Raw genomic sequence first — 21,125 nt, forward strand, 5'->3', positions numbered from 1 at the left:
GGCAGCGTCCGCTTCCCAAAGAAGTAATAATGCGTGCCCGGCAATTGGACGGGATTGGGATGAGATGGACGGTTCATGCAATGCAGCAGACCAGTTCAAGTCGCGAGAACGGGGAGTGACTCGTGGATAAAATCCGAAGGATAGCAGGATAGGACCGGAGGGGAAACATGCAGAAGAAGCAAAGCTTGCGGGCGTCGGAGAGACACTTCTGATCTGAGAGAAGGAAGCGCGTGGAGCCCCTGTTGGACAGAAGGTAAATTAGATGATGCGAAGCCTGTCCCGGGGATTTACATCTGTGCTCCTATTCGATTTTTTGGATATTGGTAAAGGAGGCTCGTGCGAGAGAAGACTTAAAGAAGGGGTTTGGTGCCGAAGGTGAAAGTTCACATTCAAGAAGTGTGTAAACTTTGACAACGACTGAGACTTTAGCTGGCCACCTCCGCCAGTGTGACAGTAGACCACATGCGTGGTCGAGATTTCTTAGAGATTTCCCATCGGAGATGCTTCCACCTCTATCTCAATCTCCTTATGCAGTCAATTGTCCTCGTCACATCCAGACAATCTCATACGCACATCTTAATGCACCATTTTATCTTTTGAGGGTCAATGCTTTTCATAATACCCGTTTTATACTTTGTGAACCCTGAGGCTTGGGTAAGCAGCCTCCACGATTATGGTTAGCTTAGATTGGAGTCGGCAAAATGACCCCCGCGAAGAAGCGAGGCGAGGCGAGGCCAGCCCATGACATCTGCACAATGACGCTGTTCCAAGGCCAGGCTCAGAGCTCAGAGGGAATCAAGTCTTGCGACAGCTCCAGTAGAGCTGTAGCTTCGCAATGGAAGAACAGTTTAATTGTTCGTCTTCAATCACTTCGCTTCATCCCATCTCACATATCTCCAGCCTCATTTGAACATTTCACATTGAATCAGCTCAGCTATCATGGGTATTGCGCTGTCACTCCCTGTCATGGGATATTTCCTCATGCCATCCCTGACCAGTTACAGCACTTCTCTGAACTTGCTCTTCTTTTACATGGTATGAACAGAGCTGAACTATCCGATATAGGAATCTAATTCTAGCATTAGACATGGAGCACTCTTGTGCTCAGCCAGCCGCCACTGAAGGTAGAGCTGGTTGGAACTGCTGCTATTCGAACGCTCTTCTTCTTCATACCTGCGCTTCTATTCTTGATCGTCGACTCGATCGTTCCGAGTGTCGCAGTGAGCTTCAAAACTCAAGGATTACAAGCTTTACCGACTAGGACTGGAGGAGGCCGAGGATCGCGCAGAGGTGGCGGATCAGAATGGTATAAGGTCATTGGTTTGAGCTTGTTCAACATATGCCTGGGTATTGCTATCCAGGCGGGTGTCGAGTTACTTTTCACGCAAGTCCTCGGCTTCAGGAGCGCATTGAAAGTTACAACTACTTTACCAATGCCATGGTCCATATTAAAGGATGTAGCCAGAGGATTGGTGCTTCGTGAGGTAAGAAGAATTTTCTATATGAAGTGGCGGGTTTTACCTCTTCGTTAAAGCACCCTTATACAACGAACCTCAGCAATCTAATCGCGTTCAGATTCTCCAATACTATGCACACCGCTTCATTCTACACCCTAAATCTCCCAATTATATCAGCAGACTTCACCAGACTTACTTTCACTCCATTACCGCCCCATATTCTTTCACGGCCCATTACGATCACCCGCTCCCTTACCTCCTCTGGCGCTTCCTCCCAGTCTATCTTCCATCGATTATGTTCCGAGTCCACCTCCTCACCTACCTACTCCTTGTATCTATCATTACCATCGAAGAGACTTTAGCCATGTCAGGCTATACAACCGTGCCTGGAATTATCCTCGGCGGTATTGCAAGAAGGCAAGACCTACACAGCGAAGGACAAGGACAAGGAAACTTTGCGCCGTATGGTCTCTTGGACTGGATACATGGCACAGGAATCGGCCCAGATGTAATTGATGATATGCGAGACGAAGCAGAGAAGCATAATGTCAAGGAGAGAAGCGGGAAGGCGTTGGAAAATGCCAAAGATAGTGGTGTTAAGGCGTGGAATGGAAGGAAGAAGAACTCCAGGAAGTCTTGAGGGTCTTTCATATATTTTAGGGTCGGTGTTGCTGAGTTGCTCAAAAATACACGGAGATATCTTGGAATGGCTAGCGTTCGCGTTGGGAGGTTTCTCTGATCTTATACCCTCTCTCGTTGCGCTGCTTTCGCTTTTTCACGGAATTTGTTTACTCGTATGTACGCAGTCTAATTTCAGGAATCATTTTCGGTTCTTAGTAAGGCTCTTGGTGTGGTTTTGTCGCAATCAAAATACTTACTCTTCGTGTAACTTGGGAAAATAAGCGAAAACAGGGGCTTACCGAGAGAACGGGGAGCGATTCATTCGAACATAGACCTTCACTTGTAGACAAACACCACTTGGAATCACTCTAATAATTTGTTGTGGGAGCCAGCCAGTAGCATGATCTTCCAATGACAGATAGGACGGTGCCGAGAATTGGAGTCAAGTCAATCCGGATGAGTGGGGTGAAGGAAGTAGCCCTCAAGGTTCTCAAATATTCACGCAAGGCTAAGTCGTCAGCCTTGCCGCGACTTCTCAATCCGTCAACTCTCACACTATATACCCCGATGGCTCCTTCCTGAATACCTTGATGATTCAGACGATAAAATGCCAATATTTCCCAATTCTCCTCTTCACTCCCCATCTTCTATGACATTGCTACATTCATTGCTTCAACAACGTATCGTTAAGTCTTCACTGACAACTCAACATATGCTCATATTGCTTGCTTGACTTACTAGTGAGTATAAGCTGCTCTTTCCAAATTTACTACAGTTGAATGCAACCTGGTATCTCGCCGCACACACGAACGTACACAGCTAACTCCTGTCTATTCTGCCTTGTCGTCCGGGCTCTGCGAGACAAGCATGTCTATCTCACTATTTCGAAGCACTGGCGGACTCGAACTGTACCCAGAAGTCTGCTTGAGAGTGGCCGAAGAGCTTGTACTCGTTGATCCAAAGTCAATCAATAACCTGCTAGCCACTTCCAAGGTGTGAATATTACTCCGCTGACCGTCATATCATCTACTGACAGCACACAGTCTTGGCATAAGTTACTCAAAACCTACGAGAAATCGATTTGCTCAAGTATCTTGACAAGGGAACCCAGACTTGAATGGGTGAATATCGACCAACATGAAGTCCTATCTTCACGGATACCATTAGGTAGCATCTCGGTAACAGCGTACACATATCCATGGGCTTCCGAGATGCTCTCGCGTGTTCATACCATGGAGTTCCTTATCAGCAATGAGCTCACCGATATGGTCGATCACCACGCTCAAAGCTGGCCCACACTTGATGTCTCAAAAGACGAACTTGGCCAAAGAATTGCCCGATTTAAGAGGCTTTCGTTCCTCCTATTGTACAGATTGGCAGACTGTACCGCTAGCTTGCCAGACACCTTGAAAGTACGAGCACATCAGGCAGAGTTTCTTGATTCATTATCAAGTGCGGAACTGGCGAAGCTGGGAGTCATAGTTGAAGTCATGGGCCAGAATTATTTCACCATGACCAAGAACACTCTGGAAGCCACGGTATCGGAAAACTCTTGGGTATGTACAGTAGGCCTCTTCGATTTCTCCGGGGGAACTTTGATCTTGATTTGAACAGCTGCATTCTCGCAGTCTCTCGTTAAGTTGAGGTTCATGTTGAGACATGGAGTATTTCAATAATTAGAGGTTGATTCGCATTGCTGACTTCCATAGATGACTAGACCACCGCCCCATGATTGGTTCTTTACTCCATCAACCATCCGTCCTGACGACATATCGGACGATAATTGGATCAGAGAATGCATGTGTGTCTTCGAAGACTTGACCCAGAGATTCGGTCCATATTTCCCGTATGCATTCATAGAAGGAGGAAAGGACAGACTGCTTAGACCAGATCTTTGGGCTCAAAAAATGCTTCAAGAGGGGTTGGACAACATGAGTGCTTACGAGTTGGGATACACAATGTCGTTTGCTAGTTTGCAAAGTGTGGTCTGGAAAGTCTTTTGCAGGAAAGAGGGTTGCACTCTTCAAGATAGCTGGAATTCGGCCAAGGAGGTCGTAGAGAATGAGATGCAGCAGTACGAGCTTGTTGCCGAGAAATGATGAACGATGAGCGTTGAGTTGCGAGTTGCGATTGGATTATGCATAGCATAGCATGGCGTACCTGGATTAGACACGGACTACAGAAATAACATATTCATGATATCTGCACGTTATCTGAATGTGCCTGGAAGTGACGCTGTACTGTACTGAACCTTGAATAAGACTAGCACCCTAGCATAGGCTTGATTTGATTCACAATCTGCTGTCTGTAACTAGAAATACGCAAGTTCTTCTCTCTCAAAGTCAACACCAAATGCATCCTCGAACGTAAGACTCAACAAAATTCCGTCTCGAATCCAGACAATATCATGTCTTGTGATACTCGAAGAAGAATGACCCTCCCAATCATGGCGCAGATAGCACCAATATCTTTTACATCTCCTCTTCAAGATGATGATACGGAAATAGAAAGAGCTTGGTGGAATTTGGAGTTGCAATGGGTAGAGGAGGCTGAAGAGGATGGGTACGAGAGCAGTACTTTGGATGGGGAAAGTGATGAGGGGGAGACAGATGAGGATTCTGATGAATGGGAGGATGTGAGTGAGAGTGGGAGTGAGGTGTAGGGACTTGATGGATAGAGAGGTAGCTGGAGAAGAGAGTTGATATATAGCATTCAGGAAGAGGGAATAGACTGGTGAGAAAGTAGTGATATTTAGTATCAAGAGTTCTTGATAGACATCAACTGACGTATGAGCCGTGAAATAGATGCTGAAAAGATATATGCCGTCAGTGTTTTGAACGCCCCGAGGACTACGAAGCGCTATCTGACATCACTTGTATACCTCCTCATGATTGTAACAATACAGTACATGGGAGTAAAACCTCATTCTCTTGACTCAATGTTACATCATACTTGATGCTCATTTAATCATGAACAGAACATCATAGAGGAAGCCCTTTGGTATAAATATCTCCCTTCTCACTACCTTCCCTCCTCTTTTTCATCAGACAAACACAAGCTCTCAAGAAGATATCAAATCAATCCAAACAACAAAACAAACAAACTTTAAAGTCAACAACAAAGAAACTACAAAATGTCCATCCAAGATCTTACCACGTCCCCACTCGACCTCTCCACCATCACTCCAATCATGGCTGTCCAAAGCGAGCTCCACCTCCGCGGCGGCAGCTCCGGTAGCGATGCCGACGATGAAAGGGACGATACACCCGATACCGAGTCCGATGATGACTTCTACGGGAAGTATGAGAGTACGGGTAGTTCCAGCTCTGGCAGTGGAGGAAGTTCGGGACATTATGATGTCTCTGATGCAGATTCTGTGGCGAGTGAGAGCACTGGACCTATTTATGGCTCTAGTTAGATAGAAAGGGTGATGAGGAATATGGTTGGGAATAGGGATGTGAGGGGGCTATATAGTGGGAGTGGAAATGTAGGACTTGGAGGATGGGGAGAAGCGGATGTAGATAGATAGATGAAATTGGTTGAGCTTGTGTGCGAGCGAATATACGTTGAGCTTAATAATGTCTTCCCACTGCGTGACAATGAATGCCATGCCCTTAGTTTTAAGTTATCCCCCCTAAGGAAAGCGAAGTGCTGCAAAGATAAACTTCAAGAACATTAGCGAATTGCCGCAAGCGAAGGGAAAAGGAGACAAGCGAGTCGAAAATCGCAGAGGGGACATCATTCTTTATTCTCGTAGCTGGGGGAGCTCGAAGTGCAGGTACATGTGATAAGTCTCGGTACCTAAATTAGTATATCTCAAAAGGAGTCTTAATTTGCGATTCTTGCGATAGATGCGCGTTTCGCGCTATCAGCGCAATTCGCGCTACTTGCGCGCTCTGCGGTCGAACTTCTCACCTGACAGAATTTGACCATACCTCCAGAGGGTTGTCATGTCCTTTGGTAAAGATGTTCGCTGCGTTCCAAACATAAGACGGCCTGACATCCTTCCCGTGATGGTGACTCAATTCATTGTTTAGGATGTATCGAGACTTTTATGATCGGATAATGAGTCGCCAAGATCATGCGATTATCAGTCTGCTGTCGTACAACCACGATAACTTCATTCGATTGACTCACGCCGAGCTGAGGAGGGTTTTGCGGCTTGTAGACTTAAAAATAAAGTATCGAGAAGATACACTTAGAAAGAATATAAAAAGTGCTGTTACTCGATGCTCGCAATGTGAACGTTGAGATAAAATTTCACATACCTGACCGGGATGTAACTCAGATTGACATTTTGAATTTGAAAAGTAACGTGCAAGTAAGTCCACAATAACTCCATCCACACTTTCAACTTTCGATGATGATGAACTTTCACCACTCGCCGATATCTAGCCCGGGGCTCAAGCTTAAGGACTCCGCCGCAATAGAATAAACGCATGACTTCTGACTTCCTCTCTTTCCTTTATGGTCCATATACCACTGTTCTCATATCAAGCTGGTCATTAAGCTAATGAACCTTGATACCAACCTGACAGGAAAGCTATGTTCTTCTCCCCAGAGGATGTGAGCAGATCTTAGCGCCCCCACTAAACCGATCGACACTATACCTATTTCGATACACCAAGCAGTTGACAAGCTTCACGCTAATACGTTGTGGCTTGGCAGGGCTGTACGTCTTCACGTCAAAAGGATCGTCCCGTCTGTCAAGCTTCGCAGGTGCATGCTCGATGCGGTAATCGAGGTAGTTGTGATCATCATGGATGGGAATATGATCAACGCTCTCTCGAAACACGGGTTCGTTGATAATGATGGGGATTGGGATATATAATTGAGGAACTCTCAGACTGAGATGGAGGAGTTGCAAAGTATGTCAATCGATATCTACTTAGTTATTGTATAATCTTCGGCAAACACATCATGCCTACACTTAAACAACAATATCTCGTTCAGCACGAGAGCGATGCTCCTCCACCAAGTTACGATGCTGTAACTCGCTCCATCGACCCAATGGGTGCACCTCAGACAGCTCTCGTACCTCCCATGTCGACCGTTGCTATCTCCTCATCCTCTCAGAGCAATAGCAGCTCATTCAAACCCATCGTCATTCCCCGTAAGTTTAATCTCTGAACCCAAAGCCCAGCATTTAACACTGCCCATAGAAACATCCAAATCCTTCCGCAGCGCATTCTTCTCCCCCTTCTCCAGAGCCTGGGCCCCATCCCTGACCTCTAAAGACATCACACCAGACCAATTCCTAACCTTCATCGACGGCCTCAACGAAGCGTTCGTTGCCGCCCCGGCCTTCCAAATCGTCACCATGATCGGCGGAATCATGACCTTCGCGCCGCACCCCATAAACTACGCTGGCATTGGACTGCAAGTCGGCACCGGGCTCGCATCTTCTGCCACGAGCTGGGTGCGCGCCCGAGCATTTGTCAAGCATGCCAACACCACGATCTGGGAGCCAAGGGGGTTGAAGGTCAAGGTGCTGAAGACGAAGAAGATGATGGCTGTGGTCGGGGAGGTGGGCGAGGTGTTGAATCTGCCGCCGATGGTGGAGATGGATGCTGCGTCTTTGACAAGGGCGGAGTGGGATAGTGAGGAGAATGATCCGAGAATGAGGAGGATGCGAGCGCTTGGTGATAGGGTGGCGGAATTGCAGTTCAAGAACCTCCCACCGCCGGCGGAGATGTCTAATTGGTGGAAGAGGATGGGGAGTAAGCAAGCGCAGAAACGGGACGAGAAGACGCAGGGCAGGTTGATGAAAAAGAGGGAAAAAGCTTGGGAGGAAATGGAAAAGGAGGGTGGGAAGGAGTACAAAAGAGCGAGGAAATATGATAAAGAAATCAGAGAGATTGAGGAAGAAAAGGCTGAAGAGATTGGAAAGGCAGAGAAGAAATTAAGTGGACGGAGAGGAGCTGACCCCGAAAAGAGGGATAAAGTCGAGGGGGATTTGCAGAAGGAGTTGAGAAAGCTGGATCATGATCTAGAAAAAGTGTTGAGGAAGAAAGAGAAGAAGGTTGGCCATCGGGAGATGGAGCAAGATGTGCATATAAGTGGGAAGGGACAGAGAGAGTTGAGGAAGGTTGACGCCAAGGAAGGCAAAGTCGCTCAGAAGATATATTGGATTGTGATAGACAAAGCTGAGACGCTTGACAAGGAATTTGGGGCTGAGGAAGATGTTGAAAGCTTGGAAGAGTAGAGTTAGAAGTCGCTAATTCTGTATATTCCCCGTTCAATGTCAAAGAATCTCGAAACTTTTCGAAAGACCCCAAGCCAAAATTGCTCTCGATGCATAGAGACGAATATTTTGCAGTTTGCTCCGCGTTGTCGTGCTTGGTTGGAAGCTCGTAGGAACTTATGCTCTCCAGCATATCGCTTGACACGTAGGATGAACGTTCCACGACGTGGTTTTCACCCATATACCATGAGGCCGACGTCGAATGAGTGCCGCATATGGCGCTTCGTAATAGATCGTACATTGAACCAGACGTCGCTTTTCCAGTCAACTCCAAGTCCCAAATGCAGCCATACCATAACTCCACCCATCGCCGATTACTCGCTATCGTCCCCATTATCCAGTGCTTCGTCCTGATCCTCTGGTTCCTCAGGCCCCTCCAGTTGCTCTTCAACTTCTAGACGCTCTTGGTCTCCTTCGTCGTCTTCCTCGTCTTCTTCTGTTTCATCCCCACCATCATCACCCTCTTCATCTGCTGTATGATCTGCCCGCGAATAGCCTTCCGTCATCTCACTCACGTCCATAGCACTGTCGTCGTGATCTAACCTCGCCTTCTTCGAAGCTGGTTGTCCTTCTCTATCCATCAAACTGTCGCCCTCGTCGTCTTCGCCAGCCCCAGACTGGCCTGCAGCTTTATTGGCAACTTTGTTCTTGTACGCATTCCTCTTTTCGGCCTGTGTTTCGTTGAACTCTATGTCTGATTTAGTCTTGCAATGGTGTCTGGTGGAAGGGAAGCGGACTCGCGAGCTCAGCCTCTAATCTTGGTTTAAAGTCTGCAAATTGTGCTTCGTCTAACGCAGCAAACACATCCTGAGGTGCAATCGTTTTTCGATTAGATGCTGAAGCGAACTCGTTTGCCCTGTTGATTCGTGATCAGCAGTGAGTCCAAGACAATGGCCCGGCTAACAATTGCATAGGGTTCAAGACATACTGGCTGGCAATATAATTCACAAAGACCGTCGCGCTTTTGGTCATTGCCAACATTGCATTTCCTTGAATCTGCGTGTTGGGTGGGAGTACGCCCTTTGCCAATCTCGTCACAATACTCTTCGGTAAATTCAAGTCCTGTGATACGGTTAGATTTGCTCGTTTTGGGATTGTCGATAAGTAGGAGATCGCGCTGTGCAGCTATCTATAGGGGGCTGGACATGGCACGACCTCAAACTTAGCTTCCATGAATACCTCGATGTTGATGCCCTCTCTGAAGACGGCATCCTGCTTTGAAGGCGTACCTTCGTCGCCTGTTGCTGAGGGAGGAGGAGGAACCTTTTTGGGAGGCATTGTGTGCGTGAGAAATCGTAAGAAAGAGTTCTTAGATTGGAGTTTGTCGTTCATCGAGGGGAGAAAGAAGAACGCGGCAGATTATGAAGGCGGTCAGGCGCGTGGAGTCGCGCTTGCTTCGTGTCTAGCACGTGATCCTCAATTTATATTGCATGAATCTTCGAATGTTGTTCATTTCTTTCCCAACTTCACTCAAATTTCTGTCGATTGCTCAGCGAGTGCTGGAAGAATGACTAAGATCTCACTCATTGACATGCTTTGACATCTTTTGAACGTGTTTAAATCTTGGTTAATTGTATGGTTGTTTACACAATGCTAGTCAATGTGCTCTAGAAGAACCTGCTGCTGCATTTACACTGGCAAGCGCCATATGCGTCAAAGTCTCCTCAGTATGTTCCTACATCGGGTCGAAGCCCGGCCCAAGACGCCTTCCCTATTGTGCTTTGCACAAACATAAAATGAAGGAAAATATAATATATGTCGGCATTGTATGCCAGTACCAATCCGAACCGTCTGTGTGTTCTCGTCCAGCAGAATGAAGATTGTTGTTATTGTTGCCAGTCGTCTATGCAATGGCTCTACCAATGTCCTCTTTCGATATCTCGTATAATCTAGGCCGTGACTTCGGTCTTGGCGAAAGTCCTCCAGACGGCATCCCATCAAAGAAATCTGATGCTCCAGGCGAACTGCTGCCGTTATCTGTTCTTATATGACTGCTGATCACTTCGTCGTCCTGGTCGTACCATGTCGAATGTCGATCCTTCGCTTTCAAATCACTACTGCTTCGTTCTCGACCACTCCACATGCTCTTGGTACTTATACTACTCCTCCTGCTCTTCGTCCTGGCGTGTCCTGGAGGTGGTTTGGACAATCGAGAACTCTGTCGCTTAGGAGGTGTGATGAAAGGATCGGCTCCAGGTAGAGCCTCATCGGTTAGTCCAGCTCGAGCGTTTGGGGCTTTAGCGACAACCGAGTGGAGCTCAGACAAGTTGGCGGAGACCGTTCTGATGGATGATGGAGAAGCTGCCCATGTCCACGCTGGTGAGTGCAACGGAAGCGAAGTTACGTCGCGGATTGCTGGTCCATGATCTGGTGGAGTCATCTGATGCTTCTCTCGTCCACTTCTCCTCCACGATTCGATCTCATCATCATTGATCGGCGATGCTCCACGATGTCCGAAAGGTGTCTGTCCTCGGCTGAACCGATATAAAAGGAAGAGTGCTCCAGCAAGAAGAACAAGACCCACAGAGCCAAGAACGGTTGATAGGATGATGACCAAGGTTTGATGAGATATGGAACTTGAATCTTTCGCTTGAGAGACTGTTGAGGCTGATGACATGGACGTCCCGTTATAGCTCGAAGGCGTACTAGCAGCTCCCGAAGAAGTCAGGGTAGCTGACGAAGACGATGTCATAAAAGACGAGACATCAATGGTATTGATGGTAGTTGCCAGATTAGAAGGTTGTACCGTTGCCGTTGAGAGCGGGGTTGTTGATATGATGGACGCCGTTATGGTAACAGTACTGCTGGCTGCAGGTATAGCTGATGGCGGATCAGTTTTTTTTCTTCCATTTGGTGGACTTGGAGTCGGCGGAGAAGCCTTGGCCACTGAACTAAGTGAAGGAAGAGGCAAATCACCTAGGACAACGTCTGACAGGCTGAGTAGGCATACAAAAAGTGCAGTCTGTGAAGTTTTCATGTCGAAGAGGTCTGAGAGATGTGGAGAAGGGGATCCGAATTGTGGAGTTCAACACATCGCTGTTGATGTGAGAACTGCCAGCACTGAGGAAAATCTTCAAGTGAAGTATGGATAAATGATAGAAAGAAGAAAGAAAGAGTGGTGGAGAGGAGGGCAGCTCGTGACCAAGTGATCTAGAGACCACTCGATTCGACAAAGAGAACGTCGAAGGCGCACAAGCTTCCAAGACAGAAAGATGCAGGCTCATCATCTAATATAAGATGCTCACGGCACTTACTTGGGGACCTGGCCATCCCGCGCTGCAGCTCTGACAGGGATAGTCGGTGCTATCTCAACACGATATCCGCAGATAGGCAAGAATAAAATAATCCCAAGGTGCCATGCTTTGGGTCTGTGTGGTGGTGGTGGAGGAGTGGAGCTATGGTGCAATGAGAAACAGCAGCCAGAGGTGTGGAAGCGGAGGAGAAAATCCTTGTTTCTGGTTGAGCGGTGTCAGGGCAGGTCAGACCCTGGGCCGGAGCTTGAATTGTTCTGGCTCGCAAGACGAGTGGCTACGGAAAGTCTGGAGGGGGATGTTTCGATGGCAGCCCTCACGAACCAAGGCATCCTGGACGGCACCCTGGCAGGGAGTTCGGAGACTAAAGCGATTGAGCAAATCAACTCGTGCCATGAGGACCGACAGCTTTTGACGCCATTGCCGAAACGTGCTGTGCAAGGGCTGGTGGGGTAGGCTTGAGCGTTGAAAACTGTACCTTGCCGATTAATTCACGCCGCTTGCTGCGGGCAGACTCACCCGTCACAAATTTTCGATTTCGCATGCAGCCGGCAAAATGTGGGCATCTGGATCCGGATGGCTGGGGGTGCGATGCACTAGAAGGCAGTGAGTCGTTGACTTGTGAGACATTTGATATGAAATTTTTCGACAGGTCATCATCATCGGGACGGCAAGAGGGTTCGAGTTGCAATGGACAGAAGAAAAGAAATGAATGTTTCTGCGTCTGTGTTAGAGGTCACCTCGGGGGTGTCGAGGTGACATCGGAGCGGTGAAGCGCAGCTCCAAACTCAGAGAACAAGAACAAAGAGCCCCTACACCACTCACCACACCAGCCACAAGCTCGGCAAGAAACAAGGTTGATAGTGCGGGAGCAGCGGGACTTGGTGGACCTGATTATGGACCTGACCTGCTGATACATTGGATAGGGATAGTCTGCTCGTAGTCGTGGACTTAGTGGTACCCAAGGGCTTCTAGCTGTCCGGCCAGAGTGACAGATGCGGCCGCCCAGCCAGTCGCTGTCTGCCATCGAGACGAGTCTGAGCCGTTGAGAATTGAGAGTGAGTGGGAGGAGAGCGGAGGATTCAGTGGCTCGTGAGCATGCCCTGTATCTGAACCCTACCTTCCCCTCCCCTGCAAATGCTTAGGTAGGTGTGTTAGTACCACGGTGGGTTTGCTGCTGCTGATATGACCAGCGGATCTTTTTGTTTGGAGCTGCGGGCGTGAAACCTTAGGGTCTTTTTAGCGAACCCCTTCCGCCCAAAAACCTGAGGCCATGACTTCCATGCAAATCAGAAAATCCCCCTGATTGAACATGAGGAGACCAACGGGCTTGATCGACATGGCTTTCAACAACGCCAGCACCACCACCTCCAACCCACTTCGCCAGAGAACTCAAATCTCGCAGCAAGAAATCAGTCCACCCGAGCCCTGCTTCTCCAATTCCCATGTAGACGATGGAGGGGGGTCTGGTGAACGGGCCTCATCAAATCCTTCTCAAGCCGCACACATACGTGGTACCTGACAACGGCTACAGATCGATGATGGCTTTTGTTTTTGTGAAATTATTCCCCTCCTATCCGGTCCATTCATTGCCCGAAAGCTTCTCCCGCCCCTGACCGTGTTCGCCCTGTGCTACAAAGGCCCAAAAGACCTTATGATCGTTTTCCATATGAATCTCATATGAGCGTAGTTATGATCTACAGTAGCCGTTTGAACCATCACGAACTTCAAACTTTACGAGCATCATCTGAGGACGAGTTCCCCGCCGCCCCATAATCGCTATCGATAGCAATGACGAGACAAAACAAAGCTTTCCTGTCAAAAACGTCAGCCATGATGATAACGATCCCGAGTATCCGAAGATGTTACGGATCCCATCGATCGTCCGGATGAAACAAAAGCAAGAAGAGGGGTTCGTTGTTCTCGGTATCTGGATGAAGCTTCTCCGCAGTTCCTGAAAAAGGAATCCTGATGAATGAGCCTCCGATACGCAATACGAGCCTATTGTAATGGCTACGGCAAGTCCCATCTTGCAATGGTCACGATACTTGAAGCAGCCAACTTTAATTTAAAATGTCTTGAAGAGACTCAGGTACGATCTAGACTACCCGAATTGGTACAGGAAGACTCAAAACTCCTTCTCGATTCGGAGGGTAGACGACGGGCTGGGCCGACACGTTCCTGACCCCGCCAATGTCTTTGAAGAAGACAATCGATACTGACGATCCAGAACATTGGCCCCTCCAAGCCCGTCCTGATTCTGCATTCTGCAACGAAATGTTAATTAAATCTCAGTCATGATATCACTGCTCAAACGCAACCTTAAACACTATGGCTTATGACTCTCTCCAATTCTTGCCGATTTGGTTTTCTCCCCCTCCTTCCTCGCTCAGAACGCATCATCGACAGCAAGCATTCCAAAACCCCTCCGAATAGAGACAGAATCCAAATATTCTGGGACACGGGGATCCACCAACCTCGATATCCCCAGACACATAGATAACCCAACATCACGCATTCCCGCCAGCCACTGACACATCCAGAGCCCGAGCCCAAGGTTGACAGCTTCCTCAGCCTCTTTCTTCCCCTGAGTCGCATGAACGCCAGTGGGCACCCGTATCTCACCACCATCAAGCACATGCACATGAGATCTTGGTAGCCTACGTTGATTGACAACGCCAACGCCCACAGCTTCCACATGTCGATGAATCAAACTCATGGCCGCCCAGACCAAAACCCGAAATCAAGCCTCTCAATACGCCTTTCATTCCAGAATCGTAACACCAGAAGAGCCTCACGCTCAATACTCACCACACCGCCCAATTGAGACCTGGCAGCCAATGGAAGCGATCGGCTCCCCTTTTCCAACCCGTAACCGAAACACCCGCACTTGCGCTGACATCAGCCTTGCTATCCTTTGCCTCCCCCTGAACAGCGCACCAAACACTACCTACCTACCAATGCTGCTGCTGAACAACCACTTCAACAATAATCGCGCCCGCAGTGTTGTGCAGGTTCGCCTTACTGAGTCTAGTATCCTCGTACCTGACACCAATGCACCGCACCCAAGTGTCGTGGCTTGAAGGATTGCGTTTTTGCTTTTTCCTGCTGCTTCTCGTCCCGCTGGACTAGAACTAATCAATTGCAAAAGTCCTTGCGTGCATGCAGACCTCGCATGGAACTACTAGAATACTGCTGGTTCAAGCGCCGCCAATTGCGAATCCTCTCTCTCTCGTACACTTCGTCAATCGGAGAATTTCGAGGTCTAGCCGGGCGCTTCACCGCTTGTTGTGAGTGTTTTCTGTACGGCGTGGACATTTATCCCAAGAGGGCGACAGCGACGAACGTGCGGTGCAGAATGTGCTGGGCAGGCATTGCTGCTGCAGATGTCTGTTCTCTCTTTCTTTCCTTCTATTCTTATTCTTCTTTCTTTAATCCTGTCCCGTCCATCATCTCTAATAGACTTTCCCTGCCTCGTCTATTATGTACGAATTCATGTATGTATGTTAAGTATGTCGCCACCCTTGCCAATCTAACCTGCTTGCTCTCTGCAGCATACATACCCACTTGTACGACGAACTACTGTACTCTCACACAGCATTTATCCAAAACGTGCTCTGCATCCCTCCTCACATGTAGCGGGGTTATGACTCGCAGCACACACCACATCACCCAGCCTCCTCCTCCCTTGCCTTTGAAACGAAAAGTGGGGGATTGGGGGGATCTTGTACAACCACCATCTTCAATTCAACCGCCAGCACCAGAAGCACGGCAGAAAAGTAAAATCTTATTTTATCTATTGTTGGCATCTATTTGAGCGCCGATGGTGACCAAGATCCTCAGAATCGGTTATTAGACACGAGATGAGCGGGTGCGGGATGGATAAGTATGTCGACATGACCCAAAATTAGACAGACAGTCTGCCTACCTACCTTCTGCTTCTTGCTTGCTTCTGCATCTCAACTCTTTCCAGACAGCGATCTTGCCTGTCTGCCTACCTGTCAGCCAGAAAAATCTTCTACTCGGTGAGTTTCAACCTCCCCATCCCATGCCATCCAATCCATCTTCCCCTCATCCGAAAAAAAAAACCTCGCAGTTTCGCAAAACAGAGCTCGAAACCCTAAATCCGGACATACGAGCTAAACAATCAGTGCGGTGCACGTACGTGCACGCACGGAAGATCTCCGGATCGTCGCTCGTTTCCGCTGTGCTTTGACCCGATGATCACTGACTGACTGTCTAACATGTCAGTCGTAGCATTGACCGTGGACGACGGGGGATGGTGATGGGTGACATCTGAAGTGTTCCTGTCCGGTGTATCAAGAGACGACTACGAGTCAATGCTTTCAAATACCTACCTAGGTACGCTTGCTTATCTATCAGTAAGCCCAGAAGTGAAATCTGGGCCAGCACGAATACGAAACCAGATTTGAAATCCAATGATGATGATGTTGATGACGACGACGGTGCCGTTCGAATTATTGTTATCTGATTGGATAGATCTATTGACTACTACAATTCTTCGGATATCGTCTCTTCCACGCCACACGCTCCCTTCCCGGTCCTCGCTCGTGTATGTAAAATCGGGTCCCCTGCTATCCGATCCGGTGTTTTGCTCTTCGCCGCCGCATCCAGGCTCCGCTCCATCATTCTGACATCTCGTCCAAACCAGACAAGAATCAGGTGGTGATGGAGGGAGGGAGGGTAATAATTGGCACAGCAAACAGACCCTTCTTTCCTGAACTCCTAAACTCATCCGCTGATGCATGCATTATGTTCCCAACGCTTCATGTACTGCGTAAAACCGCGCAAACCAAAACAAATCTTTACGCCGTGCCTCCGGAATGTTCTTCGGCAGCGTAGTTTATGGGTGTAAAGTGGTATCAATAGAAGAGAAATTAGTAAGATGTCATTGAGGAGCTGAGACTACCTCGTCCGGAATTCGAGTGGACCGAGGATCCGCTGTCGCTGGGAGTACTTGGCTCGATGGCAACTTGTGACTTGATTGCAACGATCCATTCGTGTTGAAGCAACTCGGCAGCTGAAGCACGCTTCTTGGGATCTTTGACGAAGCATCGCTTCAGGAAATCGATGCCCTCTGGGCTGAGCTGGTCGTAGGAAGGCAGTTGTGGAGGGTTGCCTTGCGCGATGTTGTACATGATGGCCCATTCGTTGTCAAGGGATGCCCATGGTCGTCGACCCGTTGCCATTTCGAGGATGACACATCCTAATGACCAGACATCGACTGATCCTGCACGACCTGGGTTTTCGCCTTTGATGACTTCTGGTGACATGTACATTGGCGTGCCAGTCATGGACTTATTGGCTTTCCCGGCTGGATCAGCTGCAACCAATGTCTTGCCTTGCCGAGCAATTACTTTGGCTGCACCAAAATCCACATATTTGATCACACCGTTGTGGTTGAGGAGGATATCTAGAATCATGATTAGCCGTTTCCCAGATTATTGATTCTTGATTAGAACTTACTTTCTGGTTTGATGTCGCGATGAACGATGCCACTTTCGTGGAGGTAAGCAAGACCTTCCAGTAGCTGAAGCGCATAAACCATAATGACTTGCTCATCCTCAATGCGGCCGTGCTCCAAAAGAACAGCCAGTGATCCACCGGAACAGTATTCCATGAAGATATACACCTTATCTCGATGGACCTCAATGCCATGGTATGAGACAACATTGGGATGATCAAGCACCTCCAACACGCTCATCTCGTCCCTGATTTGACCAGCGATAGTTGGAATCAAAGATGGATCTTGGAGGCGAATCTCCTTGACAGCCATCAGATGACCAGAATCCAGATTGATAGCGACATAGACCGAACCAAAGGTACCACCGCCGATAAAATTGCCTTGCTGCCATCGCATGTTGACATTGGATGCTGACGAGGATAAATAAGTCAATGATCGGTCCGCTTCGTTTGTTTCTTCTAGAACACGACCGAGAGCCTGCCTTTCCGCTTCCTTTTGTTTCCGAGTGTCGTCAAGGAATGACAATTGAGCAAGCTTCTCTTCGAGGACGTACTTGGCAGACTGCTCATCATCCATCTGGCGACTCATGTCCATCTTTCTGTATTGGCCGGCTATTGCTTCGGCTCGCTGCTTCTCCGCTTGAGCAGCCAGGGTAGATCTAGCGCCCATGATATCAAAATGCGAAATCAAGAGGGACATGCAACCAGCAACCTTGGCTCGAAGTCTAGCATACTCATCCTCTCCAAGAGCCAAGATATGCTGACCTTGTGTCATGAGCATTGCGAACTCCAAAGCCTGTACTGCCCACTTGAAAGTCTTCCGGTCTGTCGCAATGCAGTCGTCGCAGATAAAGCTGACCCAGTCCAAAGCAAGCTTGGTAAGCTTAAGGTTGTTCATTTGCTTTCGGTTTCGGTCCATGTAAAGTAAAGATCTCTGACCAAATTCGGTGGCGAAGACAAAACATGTCTGAATCAGTTCTTGGCAATCCATTCCGTTGGTCTGTTGTCGAACAGTCTCAACGCTGTCCATAATGGTATTTGAAAGCCTGTACACAACTTTCTTGATCTCGGTTAGTTTCAGGTTGACCTTCTTGAGATTCGACCGTTGCTCCACAAGCATATCCAAATGCATGTCGATAGAGTCCAAGAATGCCGCTCGAGCATTTTGTAACCGCACTTGAGAGCCATCAGCAATAAGTCGAAGCTGCCCGACTTTGACATCAGTAGTGGGCTCCCGGATGTTTGCATCAACTTGTCTTCCATCCCATGGGATCTGACTCTCTGGCCGAAGAACCAAGATGTATGGGTTGGTCGGATCTTCCGGCACATCTTCCGAGTGATAACAAGTTCCCAAGATGGATTGGATTTCTTGCGGTCGGTTGTACAGAGAGGGGGATGCAATTAAGAATATGCCATCATGTTCAATGCTGGCGGTGTATACCAGGAAATGGCCTGTTTCGATCAATCTCGAGTAAAGGTGCTGCAGATCGTCGCTCCGCACGGCGATACTGAAGTCCGTAGCATTCTCGAAGCGGTCGCTCAGCACCCTCGAGAAACGTTGCAACATGCGCTGGCGTACACGAACAGAGTCCAGACTTTGCTTGTAGCGTTTGGTCATCTCTGTTGCAGTTTCTTGGGGTTTCCTTAGTAGATCTTTCTCAAAGGTTGAACTCAGACGATAAAAGGCCTTGTGAGTAAGAGAGCTGAATTGTTCTGCAACCTCGACATCACCCCCTTGTAGATGACGACCAATCTCGTTGGAGAAATCCCATTCTTGTTCGAGGACTTCGGCTTCTTTGAACGTGTTCTTGTTGCCGCCCAATTTCCAGTTCAGCATCTTGAAATAGAATTTCAAAGCATCGAGGACGACCTGATCAAAACCCTCGTCAATACAAGGTGGTAGATCCCAACCAGGTTCGGGTTGAGAGATTGTTAGATACTCTTGCTTGATGCGAATTGCCAGTTTCAACAAGATTTGAAACTGCGAAATCATTTGCTCCTGCATCATAGCATTCTGCTGGGCTGAATCCTTCATTTTCCTAGCAAATTGAAGTCTGACTTTGATGATCTCTTCAATAAGTCGTGATGGAAAATTGATGAGGGTCAATAGTTCTTCGATGTATGGCGGTAGGTGGCGCTTTGCAAACCCTTCGGAGTTCTCGATGAGAGTCTTCTTAGCTTTCAAGATAACTTCGGCGACTCCTAAAAGAATGCTTTTGTCTCCTTGTAATGAGCGTAGGCCATCCTCTTTCAGCAGTCTATCTATGAACGAAGACTCGTCTGACAATCCATTTCCAGATGGTGATCTTTCTTTCGCTCTATTGAAGTCCAATTCATTATTTCCAACCCAGCTCTGTAAAATAGCGAGTTCGGTGTTAATCAATTCCGTTGTATTGTGCCAAGATATGACGGCGTCGCAAGTGGCTTGATACTGAGGAGAAGCTGCCAACTTATTCGCCTTCTCCAGAGCCAATCGAGACGGATATAGTAATTCACATTTCTCAATCTTGGCAACCACATCTCGTACCTGGTCGACAGGGGATTTTCCAGCTTCGCTGACGCCCTGAACCTGGAATCTGATGATCTCGTCCAACATATTATCAAGTGTTGATCGAGTGTCTTCTATCATCCTCTTCTGGGCAGCCACTCCTCGCCCAGTGATTCTCGCTCGTAAGCCAAGCCATATCTCTGTATAAAGATTCTCTCCCTGCTTGTCTGACGTCCCTATCAAACGCTTCTTCTCCTGTCTCACAACATCACCGGTCAAGACCGAAGCCAGCATTCCATGCCATTCTACTCGTTCCCGGTTGGCGGGGTCTTGAAGATCCTCTGCGGTCGGCTGAAGATCTTCATTGTTGTAAAACAGCAGAGTCTCTTGGTCGTAAGCGTCATTATCAAAATGGAGCTCCGAAGGCGATTCGTCCTCCCCACTATCTGATGTGTACCCCAGACTGGGAGTGTAAGGCTCGAAATATTCCTCAGGATCTTGTCGCAGCCGTTGCACATATGCTTTCTCTTGAACTTGGTACGGGGCAATCTTAAAGCGTGACTGCTTTCTGTCAGAGGTACTGGTCATGATACCGTACGGGGGACCGGGTCTTCGTTGCTGGGTTAGGGTCTGACCATAGGTGCTGGAAGGCGTTCTTGCTTTTCAAAAAGTTAGCACTGAATAATGATGAGGTTTTGGGAAGCTCTTGAGAGGAGAGGCCAATAGTATTAAAGAAGACTAACCTGGAGCAGGTCTTGGAGGTCTGGCCGCTGGAGGGGCGAATGGCGAAGTAACAGGTGTGTACACACTACCATTGCGACTCGAGTTGAGGCTGTTCATCTGAGATCTGGTGTCGGGGGGAGACAGTGAGGTCTGCAGATGCGGTACACTCCTGCTGTCTGGTGGCAGATGCTCAGAATCATGGGAGTCTCCAGAACCCGACGAGTCGCTGGTCTGGACGTGAGGACGCGCCATGACTCTTGGAGACTTGAGAGTATCAAGTGTGTCGTCCTCCGCCCCGTTGGAGAAGCGTACGGATCGAGGTGAAATTTCTACACTCATGGTAGAGCAGAGGCTGAATCTGGAGGTGAAGGCGCGCTCGCAGTAATTTACTTAGCGTCGATGTATGGGCATCCTTGAAATCCTGCGGAATCGGACGAGGGAAAGTCTATGCGTCTACTTGAACCCTGGACAAGCAGAATAGCTACCCCAGAAAAGAAAAGAAAAAGGTATCGTTGTCAAAGCCGGGATTGCCGTCAAATTCGTGTTTGTCGCGAGGTCTATTAGATTCATGGATAACCGGTGCCAGGCAGGAAATCTTGGTTGTCGAATCGTGATCGCAGAGGCACTAAAACTCCGGAGAAACGTTGTTGTCCCGGGAAGAAGCGGCCTCAACACCAATCAGGCTGGCCAGAACAATATTTTCCAAGGCAGTTGACGGGATCTCTGGATCACCTTCCTTTTTTTTGCTTCGAGTTGACCTCTCACAACAGTCGCGGACGTGCAATCTGCATGAAGGACGCGAGTTGATATTGCCACTGCTGTGGCGTTGCGCCTCACTAGCATGGAAGCCAAGTCCA

At 48.3% G+C, this 21,125-nt stretch overlaps 9 protein-coding genes across 9 annotated transcripts; 4 read left to right on the forward strand and 5 right to left on the reverse strand.

The window, feature by feature from the left end:
• Nucleotides 1-770: 770 nt before the first annotated feature.
• LY89DRAFT_610516 (uncharacterized protein) lies at nt 771-2,446 on the forward strand. Its single transcript, XM_018210550.1, has 3 exons — nt 771-1,035; nt 1,086-1,484; nt 1,576-2,446. The coding sequence occupies exons 1-3, from the start codon at nt 940-942 to the stop codon at nt 2,095-2,097; spliced, it is 1,017 nt and encodes a 338-aa protein (XP_018074757.1). The 5' UTR covers nt 771-939; the 3' UTR covers nt 2,098-2,446.
• A 461-nt stretch (nt 2,447-2,907) lies between these two features.
• LY89DRAFT_442635 (uncharacterized protein) lies at nt 2,908-3,928 on the forward strand. The gene is made up of 3 exons (XM_018207552.1): nt 2,908-3,071; nt 3,122-3,634; nt 3,796-3,928. Exons 1-3 carry the CDS (start codon nt 2,946-2,948, stop codon nt 3,808-3,810), a joined length of 654 nt encoding a protein of 217 aa, XP_018074758.1. The 5' UTR covers nt 2,908-2,945; the 3' UTR covers nt 3,811-3,928.
• A 596-nt stretch (nt 3,929-4,524) lies between these two features.
• LY89DRAFT_730451 (uncharacterized protein) lies at nt 4,525-5,496 on the forward strand (the record flags this gene model as incomplete). The annotated part of the gene is made up of 2 exons (XM_018219480.1): nt 4,525-4,736; nt 5,190-5,496. 2 exons carry the CDS (start codon nt 4,525-4,527, stop codon nt 5,494-5,496), a joined length of 519 nt encoding a protein of 172 aa, XP_018074759.1.
• Nucleotides 5,497-6,998: 1,502 nt separating this feature from the next.
• Nucleotides 6,999-8,283, forward strand: LY89DRAFT_730452 (uncharacterized protein; the record flags this gene model as incomplete). The annotated part of the gene is made up of 2 exons (XM_018219481.1): nt 6,999-7,191; nt 7,241-8,283. 2 exons carry the CDS (start codon nt 6,999-7,001, stop codon nt 8,281-8,283), a joined length of 1,236 nt encoding a protein of 411 aa, XP_018074760.1.
• An 82-nt stretch (nt 8,284-8,365) lies between these two features.
• LY89DRAFT_610518 (histone-fold-containing protein) lies at nt 8,366-9,649 on the reverse strand. The gene is made up of 4 exons (XM_018210551.1): nt 9,502-9,649; nt 9,251-9,384; nt 9,060-9,178; nt 8,366-9,010 (listed from the first exon to the last, which is right to left on the reverse strand). Exons 1-4 carry the CDS (start codon nt 9,598-9,600, stop codon nt 8,637-8,639), a joined length of 726 nt encoding a protein of 241 aa, XP_018074761.1. The 5' UTR covers nt 9,601-9,649; the 3' UTR covers nt 8,366-8,636.
• A 221-nt stretch (nt 9,650-9,870) lies between these two features.
• On the reverse strand, nt 9,871-11,489 carry LY89DRAFT_442736 (uncharacterized protein). Its single transcript, XM_018207553.1, has one exon. It carries the CDS (start codon nt 11,297-11,299, stop codon nt 10,166-10,168), a length of 1,134 nt encoding a protein of 377 aa, XP_018074762.1. The 5' UTR covers nt 11,300-11,489; the 3' UTR covers nt 9,871-10,165.
• Nucleotides 11,490-13,135: 1,646 nt separating this feature from the next.
• Nucleotides 13,136-13,748, reverse strand: LY89DRAFT_442755 (uncharacterized protein). Its single transcript, XM_018207555.1, has one exon. It carries the CDS (start codon nt 13,600-13,602, stop codon nt 13,264-13,266), a length of 339 nt encoding a protein of 112 aa, XP_018074763.1. The 5' UTR covers nt 13,603-13,748; the 3' UTR covers nt 13,136-13,263.
• Nucleotides 13,630-14,500, reverse strand: LY89DRAFT_715816 (uncharacterized protein). Its single transcript, XM_018218227.1, has 2 exons — nt 14,051-14,500; nt 13,630-13,840 (listed from the first exon to the last, which is right to left on the reverse strand). Exons 1-2 carry the CDS (start codon nt 14,271-14,273, stop codon nt 13,662-13,664), a joined length of 402 nt encoding a protein of 133 aa, XP_018074764.1. The 5' UTR covers nt 14,274-14,500; the 3' UTR covers nt 13,630-13,661.
• Nucleotides 14,501-16,349: 1,849 nt separating this feature from the next.
• Nucleotides 16,350-20,776, reverse strand: LY89DRAFT_442773 (BOS4, mitogen-activated protein kinase). The gene is made up of 3 exons (XM_018207556.1): nt 20,289-20,776; nt 17,061-20,204; nt 16,350-17,007 (listed from the first exon to the last, which is right to left on the reverse strand). Exons 1-3 carry the CDS (start codon nt 20,605-20,607, stop codon nt 16,472-16,474), a joined length of 3,999 nt encoding a protein of 1,332 aa, XP_018074765.1. The 5' UTR covers nt 20,608-20,776; the 3' UTR covers nt 16,350-16,471.
• Between the last annotated feature and the right edge of the window lie 349 nt (nt 20,777-21,125).

This window comes from Mollisia scopiformis, assembly GCF_001500285.1.
Source record: "Mollisia scopiformis unplaced genomic scaffold LY89scaffold_6, whole genome shotgun sequence".
In the NCBI taxonomy this organism is placed as follows: Eukaryota; Fungi; Ascomycota; class Leotiomycetes; order Helotiales; family Mollisiaceae; genus Mollisia; species Mollisia scopiformis.